We start from the raw sequence: 21503 nt of genomic DNA on the forward strand, positions 1-21503 counted from the left end.
GCACAGCGTAGGAGGCTCCCTCCTCCATAGCCACGGTAGGGGGAGAAAGCTTCCCAAGGTCTGGGGATGTATCCAGACCAATGGCCTCACCCAGTTCCTCTCTCCAGTCCAGCTCTTCAAGCTGGTCTGTTGTCGATAGATTCGGCACCGGAGGAGGTGTCGTAAGGTCAACCGCCACCGATCCGGATCCAGGCCTGGGTCCCTGGGGGACCTGCAGCACCGGGGCAGAAGCCACAGGCATCGAAGGCCTAAAACCCCCAGCAGAGTCCGCTGGGCCCGAAGGCGCGCTGGTGGAGTCGTGCTGCCCAGAGATGGAGTGGTGGGCTTCGTAAAAGCTACGAAGTTGGGGAGGAGTCGCTCTGGCTCCTGGGAAGGGAGGGAAGCTCGGAGCAGACCCAACAGGCTCCACGGGCGGAGCAGACGACCTTCCACATTCCACGTCGGCCGATAGACGGGGAGAAGGCGAAGAGCGACAGTGCTTCTTCTGCTTCGACTTATTCAAAGATGAAGACTTCGAAGAGGAGTGATGCTGGTGACTTCGCAACCGGTCCCGGGACCTCCCTCTCGACCGGGACCTTGAGCGGCGCAGAGCTGACTGCTGGCCCTCGAGAAGCTTTCGGGACCAGTCCCGCAAAGACTTCGGGTTCATGGCCCGACACTCTGAGCCCGACTTCGGGTCGTTGCGTGTTCGAAGCAAACGAGATGTGGGTCCGTGACCGACATAAACTTGTGACAGGAGTCCCAAGGTTTGAAGCCGGTCCATCGATGCGACATCCCTTGCACCAGGAGTCGAATGACTAAAAAAGAAGTCGACAAAAAGTCGAAAAAAACTCTAGTCAAAAACACTGAGGGTACCGCTCTCTCTGGAGCTGCGCTGGCTCGCGCGGAAAAAGAAAGCACTGACGTCCACGCACAGGGGCAGCGTCTAAGTAGATACTGCGATGTCAGTCCGGCGATCACGACGCAAACGATGAACGCAGAGTTGACCGACGCCACCTACCCATGCCCAGGGGTACTGCTGAAGAAATATTCTTTGGATCCAGTCTGACGCCTGGGGGTAAGTCTAAGGTAAGGAATCCATAGCTAATAGTCTCTTTCAGATGTATCGTGTGAATCCCATGGTGGGAGCACAGGGTCTTCTGGCAGTGGTATGGACTCCTTGATCGAGGCACAAGTCCCTCTGTTGCATTCAGGCATTGGTGTGGAGAGCTCAGTCAAAAGTATAATTTCCATGACAGTGAATGACAAGTGTTTCTCTAAAGCAAAGATTTTCACTGCGCCCCCAAACCTCCCTCTGGCAATGGAATGAAAAAACAAAGATTGCTGTTGTCTTATCACAAGACCGCTGGCGTTGGGAATTCTTTATTATAACCTGAGTGGCCCAAAGTCAAATTGGGAAATAGGAACACAGTTGCACATTTTGACCTTTATCCGCTGCATCTGAAGCGCACGGTAAGGATACGATCTGAACCGGGAAATAAGACTCCACCTTTGATCATCTCTCCCAAGATGCACCCAACTGACCAAATGTCCACTGAAAACAAAAGGGAATGGAATTAACAAAAAAGGATCATTTGAAGACCAAGAAGGTGCAGACACAAGACAGTGATGAGAAAGTAGCATAAAGGAGCAGAATGAAGGAAATGAGTGATTAGAAGGTAAATTAACTTGCTACTGTAAAGGAGTTCCAGAAAATGCTGGGGAAGACTGTCTTAGTGTGATAAGAGGATACAACAGGTCAACTGATTGGGCACAGTGGAGATGGTAGGTATGAATTTCAAATGAGGACAAAAGGGTAGGCGAGGATGCAGGGTTTGAATCGGAGGAAGTGATGGAAAAAGGAAACAAATGGAAGGAAAAGAGAATGGGGAATAAAGACATTATGGAGCTTGATGGAAATGTAGAGGTGGTCTTGAAATAAGGGGGAAAGGTAGGTGGTGTTGGGGGCACAGATGATGGGTCTGGAGGTTGAGTACAGAAAGTTATATGGGGTAATGAGATCAATGAAACTGAGGAAATACAACAGATGCAAGTCACAGGGGAAAATTAGTTATGTGGGCCAGAAGATCAGGGGAGAAGTGATTGAAAGTGGGAACAATGCATGGGAAGTCAGGTGAGAGCACAGATTGTCAACATTCAATTTGAGAAAGGGCAAAGGGAGAGAACAAAACACCTTTGTGTAGCAAGAACTGTACTCTTACACTCAAAGCTTTCATAGTTACCATCATGTAGAATAGCACAGCCATGGACCCAGTATGGAAACTGTGCCAATTCTATTAGCCAGCCAGACCTCAAGCAATTGTGTTCTTACTCCACGTTTTAGTCCCAAACGTTTGTACGATTGCTCTAAATGCATGCAATGTAGTTAAATTATAACTATACAATAACTACACTTTGGCTTGACAGAGACTGAGGGGGCTACTGCTAAAGAAACATGCCTAGGGATGCGAGAATAGGAGTTAGTAGATCGGTACGGACTCCTACATCCAAGCTCGATACAATTTAACGATGTGGAGACTCGAAGGGAGAAAACATTATTCTAAGGACGGAAAACGAGGCACCAGAAGAAAACAAAAGGTTTCTCAGCAGGTGTTGCCAAAACTGGGGATACTGATTTCCAAAGATAACACTAGCGCACCAATTAAAAGATTATTCCAATTACTTCGTTAGCACCAAAATAGAATGTTCCCTATTTACTGGGGCCCTTTTCACCTGGTAAATTCATGCATGTTTGACTTGCTAACACATATCAGTTAAAGAAAAAAAAACAACAACAAAAAAAAATCACACTGTAGGAAAAAAAACATACTGACAATTCAAATACCTCTGAAAACAGTTGTTTGCGCGGGTGTCTGAATTTTACGAGGCACTCAATGCCATGTATAATAGTCTAAGTAATTAAAAAAACAAACTGAGGAAAAAGATCATGCCCCATATTTAAGTTCGAACAACCTCCTAAGATCACAGGTTTTGTGATGTGTAGCACTGAGAATACTAGGAAGGCATAGGGAAGCATTCTAAGGGGTATGATAAACATGCCCCTAAAACCCTTGGCTGGAATCCATGTTAGCGGTGTTGCTACAAATTGTTCCTTTCCCTGCCGCCTTAGGGCACTGTAACGTTTAGGTGGAGACGGGATGGGGAGTGGGGGGGAGGGGGGATCATGTAGGAAGCTGGCTCTCTATATACTATACCAAAGTAAGGTATAGTGTGCACAGAGTCTAGTGGAACCCCAAAGGTAGGCAGAGATCAAAGTAGATAATACTTTACTCTCTATTTGTGACACTGTAAGGCTTTATTAGGGGGTAGTGTTAAGCATTTATTGTACACACTCAGGCAAGAAATGGTGTCACACACTCAAAGACTGAACTCAGACCAATTTGTTTGTATAAAATTATTATTTAGTTATTTGATTTCTAGAACCAAGCCAGGCCTGTTGCAGGTAAGTGAAATAATACTTTGCAGGTATATTGCAGTTGAAATACAATTGAAATGCAGTTGAATGCAATTGGTTTGTTTACAGGTAAGTCAACAGTAAAAATTACTTTACAGTTACTTTTGAGATTACTTTGTACATTACTTTGCAGATTAATTTTTAAGTTACTTTTTCTACTCAGTGTGATATGCCTAGATATCACACTGGGACATTTCCTAGAGAAAAGCTAAGTAATTCAGTTTTTGTACATTTGAAGTTTTTCAAGGTTTCATACAAGCCAACTCCACACAAGAATTTTCAAAGAAAAGCACTTAATGCAATCCTAAATTATCGGTTTACAGTTAAGTACTTGGTTGTGGGAGTTGGGTTTCTGGGGTTAGAATCAGGGTACCCCCCAGGGTCAAGGATGCGCTCTCAAAGCAGCCTCAGCAGCACTACGGCGGCCGGGTGCTGAGGTCCAATGTTATCCAATGGGGGAAAGGGGTCCTATGGTTGATGGTTTCTCACAAGCAGGCCACAAGGTTGTGGGAGCAAAGCACCTGGACTTAAGCTCAGGGCAAAGGGGGATCAGTTTAGCACACAAGGTGCACCCACAGCAGCACAAAGGGCGGCCGGGTGGTGCAGGGTGCTGTTTTGGTGTGGGGTGCCCTGTTTTCAATCGGAGTTGCCGGTTTTGGATTTTTGCTGTAGGCTCGGTCCAGGAAGGTTTCCGGGAGGAACCAACAGCTGGGCAGGTAAGTTGGAGGGCTCTGGAACGTAGGTGCACCTCGGGTTCTCTTCTTCAGGGCGCAGGGTGGCTGGATGCAGGGGTGTCTTTTGATGTTGGATTTCACCTTACCCGGCCACTCGCGGTTGGGGGGGGGGGGGGGGGTCTCCCTGAAGAGGCTGTAGGCAACGTCGGGGACTGCTAAAGTGGTCAACCCATGATGGACTCGGACTCTTAAGCGACGAGGGACCTCGATGGGACCAGTGGGCCACTCGAACTCAGTCCGTAGGCGACGGGTACAGTGGCAGCTCCAGGTGCTAGGTTTCTTTGTCCTCAGCAGGCTCAGAGTCTGTCTCGAGTTTGTTTTGAAGAGATCTGCTATTCACAGGAGATCCGGTCTTTGTTGAAGGCAGTCAGTCCTCCCAGGGGTTCTGGAGGTCGCTGGCTGCAGGACAAGGCGACTTTTTGCACAGGATCTATGGAAACTCTAGACAGGCCATCAGAGCTGGGGCCAAGTCAGTTCTTCTCTGCAGTCTCCTCTGCTGGGCGTCTTCTTTCGTCCTTCTTCGTAGGTTGCGGGAATCTGCCATCTTGGTTCAGGGCTGCCCCCTAAATACTGTATTTAGGGGGTGTTTTAGGGGTCTCGAGGTCAGTAGCCAATGGGCTACTGACCTTAGGGTGACTACACCCTTGGTGTGCTCACCCCACGTGGGGGAATGGGCACAATCCCTAATCCTGATTGGAGATTGTCTGCCATCTGCAAGATGGCGGGCACTAAAGAGTGGGCTTCACATCGCCTCCCCCACCTGAGGGGTGGGGTTGGCAGAGGTGGGCACACCTTCTGGGCTGCTCTAATTTTTCCCGCCTGTCTTCCAGACGAACAAGGGGTGAGACAGAAAGGGGGCCTGCTCCTGATAGCAGGAGAGGCTGGGGGTTGCGTTACAAAGGCAGCAAGGCCTTTGAAGCTCCCCTGCCACAGATGGCTCTTCCTGACCTGGGGGAGGTGTGAACTCTTCCACCCAGCAAAGGCTTTGTTTCTGGCCTCAGGGAGCGAAGGCTCCCACTCCCGGGGTCCAAAAACATGTCTTGAGTTGGCAGGCTGGTGATTACCAGTGAGAAAACCCACCAGAGGCTGGTCGTTTTTCAGGGGCATCTCGAAGATGCCCTCTGTGAGCACAATTTGTGGAACAGGGTCGATGAAAGGCTGGCCAGCTGATAAGTTTTGTGGGTTCCACAACTGAAGAGAGCGATGGGTGCGGCCGTCTACCAACACTAGATAGGTCATTAGACCCTGTGACTGATTCAACTGACATGCTAAGCATTCTTGTAGGGGGCGCATGTGAAGCCTTGCATGGGGTACAATTGCAATGCACACAAATGCTATCACAAATATGCGTCTTTTAAATATAGAGTAGGCATAAAGTCTGCTCCTTGTAAAAGTGGGAGCACGTGTTGAAGTGTCACCATGTGAAAATGCTCCGACAGTATAAAGCGGTTTAGCTCTCAAATCTAAAATAGGTCTTAGGGAACCGTCCTTTTTGGGCATGAGAAAATAGAGAGTAAACCCCTGAGCCTTGGTATCATATGGGAACTGGCTCTATTGCCCCTTTTAGTAAGAGGGACTAGACTTCTTGTTTTAGCAAGTGTATATGTTCTGAAGATAACTTGTGATATTGTGGAATGTTTGGGGGATTGCTGGTAAGCTCCAGGCAATAACCATGTTGGATAATTCCAAGAACCCATTTGTCTGATGTTTTAGACTGCCAAATGGGGAGAAATTGGTGAAGTCTGCCCCCGACAGGTGTGGTATAATCAGGGGGGGGATGGGAGGGGGGGGGGGGGGGGAGGAGCCTGGACAAGTCACTGTTTGTTGGGGGAAGGGAAGTTACGAGATGTGTTGCTCTTACCCCTACCCTTGAATTTGTTGCCTCTATAACCTCCTTGAAAAAATCCTCTGGAGGGAGAGGACAGATTGTTACTTTTGTAAGTGTAGGTATTTTGATCTGGAGATGTTTTTGACCCTCCTCTGTAGAAGGAGCGACAACAAAACCCTCTGTTGGATGCAGTTTGAAGTGCTCCCATAGATTTAGCGACTTCAGTGTCCTTTTTCATCTTTTCTAACGCCTGGCCAATGTTAGGGCCAAATAGGTGTTCCTTATCAAAGGGTGTGTTAAAAATGGAATGTTGGACCTCCGGTTTAAAAATGAAATCCTTAACCAAGCGTGTCTCCTAAGGATGATGCTGGTGTTAATCTCTCTAGCTGCAGTGTCTTCAGCATCTAAAGCACATTGAATAGAAGAATTAGAAATGAGCTTGCCCTCATTTACCAAGTCCTGTGCTTTAGCCGTATGCTCATCTGGGAGGTATTGGAGCAATTGCTCCATTTTGTCCCAGTGTGCCCTGTCATACCTAGCTTAAAGGCCTTGGGTATTTGCAATGCGCCATTGATTTGCTGCCTCCTTATCTGGTGGAGGTGCATCCCCTGATGTTTGAGAATTTGCTTGTTTACGAGCGTATGATACCACTAGGTAATCTAAAGGCAATTGTCCTTTGATAAAGATGGGGTCTGTAGGAGAGGCGTTATATTTTTTGTCCAATCTAGCAGTTAAAATGCGGGTGATGACTGGGTCTTTAAAAATTTCGTCAGCATGTCGCATCATGCCTTTAAGCATTGGAAGTGATTGTGATGACCCATGTGTAAATGCTAGTGTTTTAAACAAGACATCTTCTTCTAGTGATTATTTGTTGAGCTAGACCCCATGGTTTTGTGCTGCCCTGGCAATGAGTTCACGGTGTGATGCATTGTCGTCTGGAGGAAATGGTTTGGCTGGGTAAAAGTCTGGATCAGTGTCATCTGGGGGATCCACTGTATAATCTGTCCATGGATCAATTGGAATATTTATCCCCCCCCCCCCATCATCATCGTCGTCGTGATGAGATTGAGGAGAATCTTGAAGTGTAATCTGCAAAGGATTCTCAGGTGGTCAGGTGGTGATGGAGCTGCTGGAGGTGGGGGTGATGGGAAATGAAAAGGACTTGTAGCCACAGCTTTTTTCATAGGAATTGTGTAAGAAATGTCCTCTTCTTAAACCTTGCGTTTCTGAGGTGGTTTTATGTAAATATGACAAGTGTCAGGGTTAATAACCAGTCTCTTTTGCTTCGGATCGGGTGTTAATGGAATAATGTCCACTTTCAGATCCAAAGGGGTCTCTATGTTTCGGTGGCGAAGTTTTCGGGGCCGACGGAGGCTGGCCTTTCAGGACCGAAGATTTTGTCTCAGAACGATGTTTCGACTCTGAGCCGGGATTATGCTTGGAACCAGAGGCTTTCGGCTCCGAAGAGGGCTTTTGTCGACCCGGTACCAAGCCGGAAGGCTTGACTGGTGGTTTCGGTGCCGGGCATGAAGGCGGGGCATCTGAAACATCGTCTCAGTGCCGACCTTGGCCAGAAGGCAGAGGTAGTGCCGAAGGCTCATGTTTTTTTAAGATAGTTTGTTGGGGCAAGGTGTCTTCAGTACTCATGTTCTTCGGCATCGATGTCGACCTCGAGTTCTGAGCCTGAGCCTTGTTCGGAGAAGGCTTTCTCCTCTGCCTCGATATCTTCTTGGCTGGAATCTTCACCGAAGATGTCCGGCGTGTCGTGGATACTTTGAGGCTGCATCTTCCGATGTCGAGCCAGATGATTGCGAAGAGTCTTCTTTGTTTGAAACAATCTGCGAGCGTGTCACGAGTCCGATAACGAACTGCGGACTTTGTTGCCCTTCGATTCTGACCCAGTTGTTTCACCCTTTGTGCAGGAAGGACAAGAGCCCTTTAAGGGAATCTCTCAGGCGGAATCCCCGGGGGTGTGGCCCACGACATCATACCCAAGCGGCTTATCGGAGGAGCAGCGGGCGCAAACAAGAGGGCCGCCCTTCTTTCAGGAGACGGAAGCGGGTTTCCCCGGAGCAGGAGAGGTCGTGGCGTGGACAGAGAGGAACAGCAGAGGCAGAATAGCAGCGAGAAGAAGCGGAGCTGAAGCGGAGCCGAAGAAGAGACCGAAGCAAGTACTGCTGTGGCATGCAGAGACGACAAGCCGGGAGGCCAACGGGACTACGTTTTGCCCAGCCACCCCCCTGGAGGAGGGTGGCTTACTATGGTACAGGCGACGCTACAGGGTCTTACGGGACACAGGAGGGGGAAGGACGTTGTACAGAGGGAGGAGGGAGGTCACGTCGGGGCTAACTCGGTGCCGGTCATAGGTGACTTCTCCCCTCACTCCCCTTCCCTGAGAGAGAAACGCCAGTTTTCCCTGCGACTCACTCCGGTCTATTTCTTTTGTTGTTTTATCCCCATCCACCCACGCCATTTCCATCAACGTTGGGGAGGTGACATACCGAATATCCAACCCCAAGTCCAGGGGAAGACCTGGTGAAGACGGAACCTTTTCCAACCAGGAGTTCGGACCCCTGAAAAACCACAAACTTTGACTTCATTTTTGTGCTCTTGACAAATTGAATTTTGGAATAAAACAGAACTTGCTGAACTTTATCCCTCTCTCTTACAAACTTTCATTGGTTTGGCCAGCCTCCCTCTGGGAAAGATTCCGGATAGCGACAGAGCGTCATAATTTTCTTCTTTGTGCTTGGATGACAAGCACAAGCTGCACACTTTGTGTGAGTCAGTGAGCGGATACTTCGCGTGGCATAGATGCCAGAATTTAAACGGAGTCCGATCCACTGACTAGAGCTAACCCGGCACGGTTAGGCCTCGAAGGCCGTCCACGAAGCTTTCCGATAGAAGGTCGAATCCAACGTCGAAACGATACACAGAGAAGTAGGAACACTTATGGAAACAATACCGTCGAGGTAGAGAGGATTGCTCGTCGTGGGGAACCCCAAGAATCTGTTTCAAACCGGAGCGCAGCAATATACATCCGAACCGGATAGTGGAAAAAACAATCTAACAATGGAGTCGATGACCATGCGCACTATCACCGAAAGGAGGATTCGCCTTACCTCATGACTAGGAAAGACTTCTTTGAAGAAAAACAACTTGCAAACATACGGACGCAACACGGGAGTATGCAAAGCATGTGTAGCTACAGCACACATGCCTCGAACAGTCCTTTCCCTCGTTGAGAGGGAGGAACCTCCTCTATGGCAGATTTTTGTATGAGAGTGGATATTTCTTGCTGCAGCAGTTGCAGCTGGTGGACTGTGGTTTTTACTAGAAGGCTGGCTGGAGGTGGATAGAGAAATCATAGAGAGTACCCATTTTGCAGTGTACTCAATACCCATTGATCTCTTATGATGCTGCGCCACTCTTGCAGATGATTGGCAATCCTCTCCCTCCCCCATATCTGGAGTGGTAAACGGCGACAGGGAAGCGGCTGCTCATTGCTTTGTGGGAGTCTTTGCCGTGGAAGAGGACTGGCGTGGGGTTCGTCTATCACGGGAAGAGTGACGTCATTAGTAGTGTGCTCTGGGCTGGTGGTGTGGTCGTCTTTGAGACCATTGAGGGGTTTAACCCCTCTGATCAAATGGCCTGCGGTCGTATGGTCTGTATCTACGATGGAATTCCTTTCTCTTTTCAAGGCCTACCGCCTTCAGAGTATCAAGTTCTGTCTTCATCCTGGGCATTTACTCGTCCATGTGTGTGCCAAAGAGAGAACTTCTGGAAAGGCGTAGGTTTAGAATACGCTGCTGGGCTTCCGGCTGCAGTGCAGTAAGTTGGAGCCAGGATGATCACCTACCACAAGTTCCATGTGTATAAGAATGCGCAGCCAGAGTAGCCCCATCTGTTGCAGTGCTAATCATCTGCTTTGCCACCAAGCCCCCTTCTTGGAGAACTTCCTCAAAGTCTTGATGATACTGTTTGGGCAACTGGTCTTTGAATTTCCCTAAAGAATCCCACAGGGCCCAATCATAGAGACCTAAGAGGGCTGAAGCACAGGATACCTTCAAAAAGGAAGCAGAGGTGCCACAAACTTTCCTTCCCCAAGAGTCCTGGGCTCTGTTCCCTTTGTCCGGAGGCCCCGCTGAAGAGGAAGCCACTGCATGTGTCGTCTTTACAGCTGCAAGAATAACGGAATCCGGAGGAGGATCCTCACTCAGGAAAAGTGGATCTTGTTCTGGGGACTTGTACTTCAAGATCCTTGCAGGAGCAGTCTTGAGGGATGCAGGCATGAGGAAAGTGTCCGTGACCAGTTGAAGAAGCCCAGGTACCAAAGGTAGCATTGGTGTTGCCACTGACCTTTGGTGCAAAGTCTAAAAAATAACAGAGGATGATTTTTTGAGGAGTGGGCATATCAATATTCAACTTATGGGCCCCTCTAGCCAGCACCTCTTGGAAAGTATTAATATCATCCACCGGGGTGATTCCTGAAGATAGGCTGTCCGTCAAAGTAGTAGAATAGTCCCTTTTCGAAGAATGCGTGGAGCTTGAGGACCACGAAGGCGATCTATATCTTTTACGATGGTTAAGTGCAGGGGATCTCCTCCTCTGTGAAGGAGGTGCTGTCCGAGCACGTTCTCGACCTCTGGGTGAATTAGCAGGAGAAAGGTCTACTGTCTGTACCAAGCGAGCCAGTGGTGATCTGTGCAGAGGGCTAGAGTATCCCATATGAAAGCACCTCCAAATGTGCGAGTTCAGCATGTCTGCTGTACAAATAACTTTTTTGTTTGATTTAATAGACTACATTTTTTCCATATGCAACACAAATCCAGCCACATATAGGATATACATGACCCTTGACTTGCCTCTTAGTTCATTAACAACATTTTCTTCCAGGTGGGGACAGGAATGTTTCTCAAATCAGGTTTAAAAACAATAACTTTTAATAAATACATAACTAAGGCATAAAGTGGTACCACACTGTCATTTGTAATCAGAAGATTTTACATTGACATGACCACAAACTTTCCCACTGACATGTGTCTTTACTGATAAAACTTTATAAAATAGTGTTTGAAAATAGAGTTATTGCAAATATGTCATTTGCACATCACCAAGTACAGTGTTCTGGTTTGTTTTGCTCCTATTTAACTCTTTGTTTGCATCACACTTCTTAATTACAAAAAAAATGTGCTTTTGTAATTCCTGATAAATTTTGAAATATTTGTAATCTTCATTTACAGGCTATTTATTTAAATGTTATGTGTTAGAGAAAAGTAACTGACATCTTCAGACAGCTCACTTGACAAAAACCTCTAACTCTAGCAAAAGAGAACAATAAACCTCATTTTCCAAGCAGCAATTAGTTAAAAGACAAACTGGCATTTGACCTCTTTCCTTGAACAGACAGCAACTATATCAAGCTAAAAACAAAATGTAACGTCTTGTTTATTGCTCATTCACTTGATGAATGTACAGAACGCCTGTTCCTTTTCAGCCCAAGTTTACTCGCCAGATGGGACTAGTAGGTGCTAAACGTAGCTCGACCTGATCAACCTTTATCACAATTGCAAGTAGATTTTTTAAAGGCCTGGGGTGGCATACATCTCTAACTTATGGTAGGCAGCCATGTATTGAATAACACTGTGGTACGCCATGGTGGTAGGAGGCAGAGAGTCCCCAACTGGGACAAGTTCCAGATCAGAGTCTGTCTGTGGATCTATGTCTAATCCTCTGAAGGATCTCCTGAGGTACCAAGGTAGATTGAGGGAAAATCCTCACCTGAGGAATAAGGGCCAGGACTGCCAGTGTCTGAGTATGACTCCGAGGACCCATGAGGCATAGGTGGTGAGGGCAGAGGTGAAGGTAGAGGAGAAAGTGGTGGTGGAGGAGAAAGTGGAGGCGAAGGAGGATTAAGAGAAGGGGAGGAGAAAGTGGAGTGGAAATTTTGTCCTCAAGGCTCTTGGGGGACAAGAGCGGCACAGGAGTGTCCAGTCGCATGGCTTCCTCAAAAAGCAAGCCTGCATTTCTTTGGTAGGGTTTTCTCGGAGGCAGGGATCTTGAATATGCATGTGTGGATAATAATCCTCCTGTGCCTTTCGTCCAACACATGCTGCAGCCTCTCGAGAATGGGACACTCCTCGACATTCAGGACAAAGGCTCTCGGATCCAACTGCGGTTTTGGCGTAAACGACGGCTGTTTTGGTGCCGGTGATGCTTTCAACTTCAATGATGGCACCGTCTTTGAGGGTTTTCAGACTTGAGGCTGGCTGAGGTCCTTGGATGGGTCTTTTATGAGCTTCAAGGCCTGGAGTCGGTGTCGACCAGTGCTCGGAGGCAATTACACAACTGAAGATGGTTCCAGCTTCGGCACCGGGCTTGGCACCCATCTGCGATGGGGTAGTGCCTGGCTCCAATGTGCAGCTGTTTCTGAGCTTTGAGAAGGGCTTGCACATCTGCAGTAGTCACACATGGCATAGTTTTCAAGCGTGGCTAGGAGCTGACGAGGTGGAAGAAATATCCTTGGTGACTCTTCCTCCTCTAGGAATTCCTCCTCACCTGACTCAGACGTCAGAGTCAAGAACTATGGACTGAGCTGGCGTCCTGAGAGATCAGGCGACTTACCCATTAATTCCTTCTCTTTTTCAGCACCGAGTAAATCAGCTTCACAGAAGATATCTGGGGTTTCTGAAGAGAATTTGGTTATCCTACTGTGGGCACACCGTCAGTCTTGAGAAGGACGCAAGGTTTTCATGATGCGGAACACAGAGCAACAGTTACAGCAGCTCTCCTCGTGATCCGGCGAGGCACAGGTAGCGTGTTGGTTGGCACCAAGAGTATTTAGAATGGCACTGCAGACATCTTTTGAAGGGCATCCGTTCCATTACCTCGGGTGAGTCTTCACTATCCAAAGGATAGTTTGAAGCACGCAATGGCCCGGAGGGCCCAGAGAATTTCAAGAAAGGAGTTGAAAAATCTTCACAATAAGATGAAAGGCGACGGGAAACAATTAACTTATTGAAACCAGGAACATGCTGGATTACATCCGAAATGGAGGACTTAGAAAAACAAATGTACAATTGAGACAGTGACCATGTTCTTCTACGAACTGAGGAGGAGTCACCGAGACCTTGTGACTCAAAAGACTTCTTTGTGAAAAAACAACTTACAAACACCGAGCCCAAAAATAGATGGCAGGATAATGCAGAGCTTGTGTACATAGAGCCACACATGCTACAAACAAAGTTACAGAGGTGCACAAATACAAAACTGTAAGATGCAAAGCAGGAGAATTTAAAGCCTTTTTTATGACCAGAGCATGAAAATCTCTCTCAGCCACATTGATAATGTCTGGGACGATAAAAGTCAAATGGTTTGCATCATGTGAAAATTTAAAATTACCGATTGCAGAAAAGAAGACATTTTAAGGACATAATTATAATGAAAGCGTAATAAACGCCCTTTGTGCTTAGATCGTGAAGCTCACAGATCTTGAAGCTCACATATCCCACTAGCCAACGTAATGGCCACTAAGAACGCCACTTTATAAAGTAAGTGATGCAGAGTTCCCTTTGTAATTGGTTCAAAGAAGACTCAAACTGGATAAAGAAAGACTATGTTTTTTAGGACCTTGAGTAAATCTTAACACTTAAGTGGTGAAAAAGGATGCATGAAAACAGTATTTCCGTACATGGTAATGTCAGTCAAATGTATTTTAATAGAACTAAAATAAAGACCAGATTAACCAAATCAAAATAATACCGTTTTATATTGACAAGTACTCATACACACTGGTGATGCCAGATGTCAGCCATAGAATCTCTTCCTCTTGAAGATGAATCCTCGCTGAAGCACATTAAGACCTGCAGACACTTAGGATATTCTTACTCTCATTTGAAAGGTTCATGTGGCATATTTTTGGTAAGTTTCAGCAAGGATAGGCTGGCACGCAGGATTCTGCCTGATTGCCATGCGAGAAGTTCCAGGCTGCAGAGAAGTCTCTTTTGTGTAGCTGAAACGATATGGGGGGGGGGGGGCAAGTCTGGATAACTCCACTGTCCTGTCAGTCTAAAGAAATTAGACCACTGTTGTCTCACAATGTGTGCATTTGGCAATCACTGTTGACACAAGAGTCAGAGGAAACGTGCAAGTGAATATTTCTGATTTGTGTATTTAAAGGGCACTCTCTTGTATTTAGGTTTTGGAGCCTTTATGTAAGGACCAGGCATGTTGCATTTAGTTGTAAAGTAAACAAGCCAGCAACTGAGTTTTCAAGCTTTGAAAGTTCTAGGCGTTTTGTACCGGTTGGTGCTCTTCCATTAGCTCATCTATCTTGAAGTTCAGTAAAATTGAAAGCTGGGTAGAAGGAAGATTAATATCATTTGGTGAAGATCAATGCCAATTTGTCAGAGCATACATTGAGAGGTTTCTAAATACACCCCCCAATTTGTTGAGATAATATATTTCTGTGGTTTTGTCAGTCTCAGGCAAGATTAATCTGAAGACCCCTGGCAGAAAGGATTTCAGGGTTATATAGAAAGCCATCCTTTCAAGTATACCAATAGGACATTTCAACTCTGCAGTAATCATTGCCTTGAGTGGAGACCCAGGCTATGTAGGCTTCACATTCTTCCGTTAAAGATTCAATTGCAAAGACCGGCTGAAATATTTTCTGAAATGGGAATCTCTAGACCACGCCCTTACACTATCATGCTAGGGACTGTAGAGAAAACACGATAATCAAGAGACAATCGCCTCAATTACCTCTTTGCAAAGACCTCTGGTCCTCCAGATAGTCCTTAAGAGGTCACATTTGAAGCCTTGCGGTTCGTGTAATGAAAAAAGGCCTAAAGCCAATTAGACAAGGAGAGAGGAGTTGTCCTCTGGAGCGGTCTTTGTAATGTTCTACAAAGGAAAACTTCTGAGATTCCTGCTTTCAGAACTAATCCCAAGTATTGAATCACTTGAATAGGTTTTGATCTACAGAACCAAGGCTGAAAGCAAGGTGCAGTTGTCCTGTAGCACTTCCAATCTTCAGCAACAGAGTTTCTAGGGTAAGGATAGATGAAGGTGCCTCCCCAGCAAAGTGAGGTTAATACCATGGCTATGCCTTTAGAGATTGCTTGAAAGGAAACTTTTTAGTAGTAGTGCTTTTTATTGTTGCTTTTTATTTATTTTTGGACAATTGTTTATAATATATATTTACTGTGACTTCCGTAGTTAGACATGAGAAAATAAAAGTCTTGTAAGTTTAAGGAGAGCATGGACAAGTTATTTACCTGTATCCTAGTTCTCTTCCAGGGGTATACTCATCCAAGTCATAAGCACTGAATAGTCCGGCCCTCACGCGTGGTTCCCAGCGCATATATCCAGAATATATATTAATGTATGTTTAACCAAATTTAGTATGTAGTACTGTGAAAAACACACACAACACTCCCCCCCCCCCCCCCCGCAACAAGCTAAAACGCCATAATTGCATTGTATTTGCATTTAACATAATACATATCTATTCAATTCAACATTTCTGTGACATATCAACACTTTTTCAATACAGCCTGTTTTTTCCAAGGAAAAAGGCAATTACATAGCAGGTAGTTAGCCCAAAGACTGCACATAGAAAACACAACAGATTAAAACTGGCGCTGTCCTTTAACACCTCTAAGACCTCCAGGCTCCCATCATGCCCCACAATTGAGTTAGCATCATGCCCCACAATTGAGTTAGCTCAGGTCTTTTTTATGGCGTGTTACACTGTGTAGTTATAGTAAGGAGGTAGAGTGCTATTACAGATGGTATTTGTCTGGGGAGGCAGGAGGGTTGCTTATGACTTTGATGAGCATACCCCTGGAAAGGCACTAGGATTACAGGTAAGTAACGTATCCTTCTCTTCCAGGGGATGCTCATCAATAGTAGTCATAAACACTAAATAGAATAGCAAGCCCATCCCCAGAATCTTGCGGTTGAATATCAGTATAGCTAGTACACTCTGAAAACAGGTTAACCAAACAAATTCCTCAAGGAAGCTTGCCGAAACTGAGCATAGGCCTGAGTATCAGAATCTAGGAAGTAGTGGCGAGCAAATGTATGCACCGATCGCAATGTAGCAGCCTTACAAATCTCTGCAATGGGTACATTTCTTAGAATGGCCGTAGTGGAGGCCTTCCCTCTGTTGGAATGAGCCTTTGGTCTACCAGGGAGTTGCTGGTTAGCCAACTCATAAGAGAAGGTATTACAAGACATGATCCATCTAGAGATGGACTGTTTAAGTAAAGAAGACGAGTGCGAATCGGACCATAATTCACAAAGAGAAGATCCAACTTTATGTTCTTAGTTTTATCCAGGTAGAATTTTAGAAACCTTTTGAGGTCAGGTGAACGCAACACCCTCTCAGGATGGGTGGTAGGGTTCGGAAAAAAGGTGAGGCGAGTAATCGACTGATTCATATGAAAATCAGAGACAACCTTAGGTAAAAAACTAGGGTGGGTTCTCAGGACCACTCTGTTAGCATGGAAAATGAGATAAGGCTCTTTAGAACATAGCACATGGATCTCGCTCACTCTGCGAGCAGAGGTAATTGCCAATAAGAAAGCGGGCTTCCACGTCAGGTGTTGTAGTGATGCTTTGCGAATGGGTACAAAGGGAGGACCCATTAATTTAGAAAAGACTACATTAAGCTCCCAGGGAGGAGATGGAGACCTAACCGGAAGATGGACTTTTTTCAGCCCTTCAAGGAAGTCCCCAACTACTGGCATCTGAAAGAAAGACCCGCATGGGAGACTTTCTATAAGCTGTAATTGCACTTTAATAGAATTAAACTGGAGACCTGATTTAGACAAGTACAATAGATATGGAAGAATATCCTGTTCCTGTCCAAGAATGAGATTATGACCATTGGCTGTACACCACAGGTAGAAGCACTTCCATTTGAAAGTGTACAACTTCCTCGGATATGGTCTCCTCGCCTCTTTCAGAATATGCAAACAATTAGGAAAGAGACCTAGATGTCCATACTGGAGGAACTCAGGAGCCATGCTGTTAATCTCAGAGATGGAAGGTTGGCGTGGAACACCCTCCCTCCAAACTTGGATAACAGGTCCAGACGGTACGGTAACTCCTGTGTGGTGTTTTGGAAAGGTGAAGAAGGTACAGATACCACCATTGGCGAGGCCACTCTGATGCGATCAGGATCATCTTGGTCCTGCACCTGTAAAGTTTGTTGATCACCAGTGGTATGAGCAGAATTGGTGGAAAGCCATAGAGTAATGTTTCAGACCAATCTATCAAAAGCGCATTCCTTAGGAGCCTGGTTGGGGGTACCTGGACGTGAAGGTGTGGCATTCTGTGTTTGTTGCATCTGCAAAAAGATAGATGTCTGGATAACCCCATCTTTGAAAAATGTCCTGTGCGACCTCGTCGTTTAGCACCCAGCCGTGCGCTTTGACAAAGTTGGGACTCAGGGCATCCACATGCATGTTGAGAGCACCTGGGAGGCGAATCGCCAATATGGTCAACTTTCTTGCCAGTAGCCAATTCCAAATAATTTGGCCCTCCTGCGATAGAGGTCTTGATCTGGTTCCTCCCTGTTTGTTCAGGTAGTACATAGTTGTTGTATTGTCTGTCTGAACCAACAGGGAGTGTGCCTCGATGGAAGAGAAGAACGACTTGAGCACCAGGTGTACAGCTCTTAGTTCTAGCCTACTGATGCGGTAACTTCTCTCCGTCTCTGACCACCTACCCTGAACCTGTAGCAGACCCATGTAGGCTTCCCCTCCTAGGGAGGGATGAGTCTGTGACGAGTGTTTGATTGGTAAGTTCCTGGTGGAACTGGACTCCTTTCAACAAAGGATGACGCTGCATCCACCATTTCAGGGAATCTTTGGCTGTCTGAGGAAGAATTATGGTGTCCTTCCAGCGGTTGGAGATCTGAGACCACTGGTCCTCTAATGCCTGCTGCAGAGATCTCATATGCAGTCTGGCATTGGGCACGATGAAAATACAGGAAGCCATGGAGTCCAGCAGAGAGGATACTTGTCTGGCTGTGGGACGAGGTGTGCGGAGTAGTGTGTGACACTTGCCGTTGATTGAGGATAACCTCTCCTCCGAAGGACACACTCTTGCATCTGCGGAGCCTAGAATCGCCCAGATAGTGAATTCTCTGAGTTGGAGTGAGAATGTATTTTTTGTAGTTGACGCACAGACCCAACTGATTTAACACCCGAATGCAGGATTGCAGGTGTTCTTGCAGAAGACTAGGAGACGCACTCTTGAGTAGCCAGTCATTTAGATATGGATAGACAAAGATTATTTGCTTTTGCAGTAAAGCCTCTACCACCCCCATGCATTTTGAGAACGTGTGGTGGGCTGACTTGAGACCAAAAGGAAGGACTTTGAACTGGAAATGCGCGGACGCTATCTGAAACCATAGTAATTTCTGATGTTTTCGGGAAATCGGGTTATGAAAGTAAGTGTCCTGAAGGTCTATGGAGCACATCCAGTCTCCTTGACTAATCGAAGGAACAATTTGGTGTAATGCCAACATCCTGAACCTTTCTGTGCGGATAAACTTGTTTAAGAGTCTGAGATAGAGTATAGGTCTGCAATCCCTAGCTGGGCCTTTCTTTAGAAACAGGAAGTAGCAGGAGTAAATCCCCTCTCGATGCGGTGGCCAGGGAACTTTTTTGATGGCCTGTTTTTGCAACAGGAAGGATACCTCCGCCCGAAGTAGCTGTTGCTGATGATCTCTGAGGCAGGGTTGCAGGTGGAGGGGACTTGAATCTGATTGAGTGTCTATTTCACACAATATTGAGTACCCACTTGTTCCTTTGTGATGTTGTGCCACTTGTCCAGATGAGCCATGATATTTCTCCCCCACTGGAGTGGTGAACAGCGCTGGGGGAAGCAAACTCTCACTGTTTGGTCTGCTGCGTAGCAGAGGGAGCAGATTGCCTAGAGACCCCTCGTTTCAGTCCTGGTCGACACTGATGATAGTGGGGCCTGGACTGATGGTGTTGCGAAGACCAGTGAGGGGTTTGAACTCTCTGTTGAAATTGGTGTCTGAAGTCTTTCTCTAGGCCCACTGCCTTCAGTGTCTAAGTTCGGATTTCATCCTGGACATCTCATCGTCGGCATGAGTGCCGAAAAACGAAGTTCTGTTGAAGGGCAGGTTCAGAATCCTGTGTTGGGCCTCAGGTTTTAAACCTGTGAGTCACAGCCAAGAGAAGCGTCAGGCACAGATGCCATGTGAATAACCATGGGCCGCCAGATCTGAAACATCAGCTGCTCCTCTAATGACCTGGTTCGTTACCAGTTCTCCTTCCTGTAGGATCTCCTGAAAATCCTGCCAATCTTTTAGCAGTTTTTCAGTGAATCTTGAGAGAGTCACCCATAGTGACCTGCCATATCTTCCCAGGATTGCAGAGGTGCTAGAGACCTTCATACAGGAAGCCGAAGTGCTACACATCCTCTTCCCAAGGGAGTTCATTAATTTGCGGTCTTTGTTGGGGGGGGGACTGTGTGAGCTTTTCTTGCCGCCGCCACAATGACAGTCTGGTGGAGGGTCGGACCTCAGAAAAAGTGGATCTTGGTCAGGGGCTCTGTACTTTTTCATAATGAACAGTGGCGCTGATCCTATTGAAGCAGGGGTGAGAAATGGATGAAGAGCCGGTTCCAGTAGCCCAGGTACCAGAAGAAGTAAAGGTCTAGTGGACAACCTGTGATGGCGGTTTTCAAAGATGACTGAAGCCGAGGTAGTTGCAGTCTGCATCCTAATGTTCAGCTTTGTAGCCCCCCTACATAGAACCTTGTTAAACGATGATATTCTCTACTGGTGCAGGAGAGGTAGCTGACAAAGTAGGGGAATAGTCTTCCACAGAGGTTCTGGATGTGTCTGTCGACCAGGATGGAGATCTGGGGTTATGCCCGCGAGGTCTCGAAGATTGAGAAATTCGAAACCTGGTATGAGACCACCTATGAGGTGTTCGAGACAGACGTCTTCTTGGAGAAGGAGACTGCTGTTATCGTGGAGATCCCCGGGGGATCTTGTGATAGGTGAAGATGGGCGCACCCCTCTAGCGGTTTTCGAGACGGGAATATGTTTGGGAGTAGTCTGATCCTGGACTACGCCTTGGCACTCTCCACTCTTTCACACTTCTCAACCACCTCCGTGAGATTAACCAGCGGTGTTTGTTGTCCTCGAGCCAGAGATCCCTTCGGTGTGATCTGCACAATATTAAGGTCCAGAGAAGAGGATGTGCTCTTCGACGTTGACTGTGCAGATCTCGGAGTCGGACTCTGAGATTCCACCACCTGAACCTCCTTCGACGTCGGCAAAGGCGACCCAGGCTTGTGCGCATAGGTTTCATGCACGTTATAGTTAGGAATTGGCATTTAAAAAACCTTAGAAATTCACTGAAAAAACCATAGGTTTCAGGGGTGTTCTAGTTAGCTGGACATTTCCCTCGTACAAAACCCTAGAAATTCCCCTGTTATAGTTAGTTCAGCTAACTATAACTCGCGCCTCCGCAATGCACTGCTGATGACGTCACATATTACATCACTCCTAACATGGTCAATGAGTCCATCTATAACTTATCTCTAAAGCTATGAAGTTTAATGATTCTCATTGGATTTCTAAATTTTTCTATTTCAGTGTATTAATTCCTTTAATTATGTTTTCTCAGGGGGAGGAGCCTAGCGCTTGACCAAGATGGCCGCGTGAGCTTAGAGCTCCCGAGACCCTCGCGCCCTCCGTCGGCTATCCTGTCTCTAATCCTGACGGTATGCATGGCACCGTGTTGCTGAGTTGTCAGGGAGGCGATTGATACTATCCGCGGTCGGATCGCCCATCGGGAACCGGACATACGACGGGCGAAAGATTGCGGCCTAACTCCCGGAGATGCCAGGGGCTAGAGTTGGCAGGATGCCCGACTCCTAGTTGATCAACAACGGCCTGGTGAGGTGTGAACTGTCGGACGGAGGCCCTCGCTCTTTCACTTTCGGTTTCGTTCCCTTTGTCTGCCCGGACACTGTAGAGCTCTGGGTGGCTTTATAACCCCAAAGACGCTCGGCGGGCTACTCTGGCAGCGCAAGGCGGACCTGCTCACTCCTTATTCCTCTCTCTGAGAGGGAGCGGTCTTCACTGCATTGGACTGCCTGGAGTCCATTATGTCGGGCAAAGCAGAAGGGGATCGGTTGAAGACTAAGTCCACCAGGCGGGGAACGTATTCCCAAGTCAACAGTATGGACCGCTACGCCCTCCTGAAAACATCGCCGAGTGGACCGAGCCAGGCGCCGGATGCCCAGAAGGAGGACTCGCCTGGGACACCGGAGCTATCCCTGCAGGATGTCATGGGCGCGCTTGATGGGATGCAGACCTCGATGGGGAGGCAATTCGAGGCCCTGGCGCATAAGGTGGATGCCATCCTGGTGGATGTCAATTTGATCCGCTCGGACTTGGGCAAGACAAACGAACGAGTTAAGAACCTGG

At 47.0% G+C, this 21503-nt stretch overlaps 1 protein-coding gene across 4 annotated transcripts in view; it reads right to left on the reverse strand.

The window, feature by feature from the left end:
• MAPK8 (mitogen-activated protein kinase 8) overlaps window positions 1-21503 on the reverse strand; it is a 273704-nt gene that overhangs the window by 67419 nt on the left and 184782 nt on the right. For 2 of the 4 annotated variants that reach the window (XM_085608772.1, XM_085608770.1), the window contains exon 8: window positions 1463-1534. The exons of the other annotated variants lie outside the window; for them this stretch is intronic. In XM_085608772.1, the coding sequence (XP_085464898.1) occupies window positions 1463-1534 (72 nt within the window). The remainder of the gene's footprint in view (window positions 1-1462; window positions 1535-21503) is intronic. 4 annotated transcript variants of the gene reach the window in all.

The sequence above is a fragment of the Triturus cristatus genome, chromosome 1_2, assembly GCF_964204655.1.
Source record: "Triturus cristatus chromosome 1_2, aTriCri1.1, whole genome shotgun sequence".
In the NCBI taxonomy this organism is placed as follows: domain Eukaryota; kingdom Metazoa; phylum Chordata; class Amphibia; order Caudata; family Salamandridae; genus Triturus; species Triturus cristatus.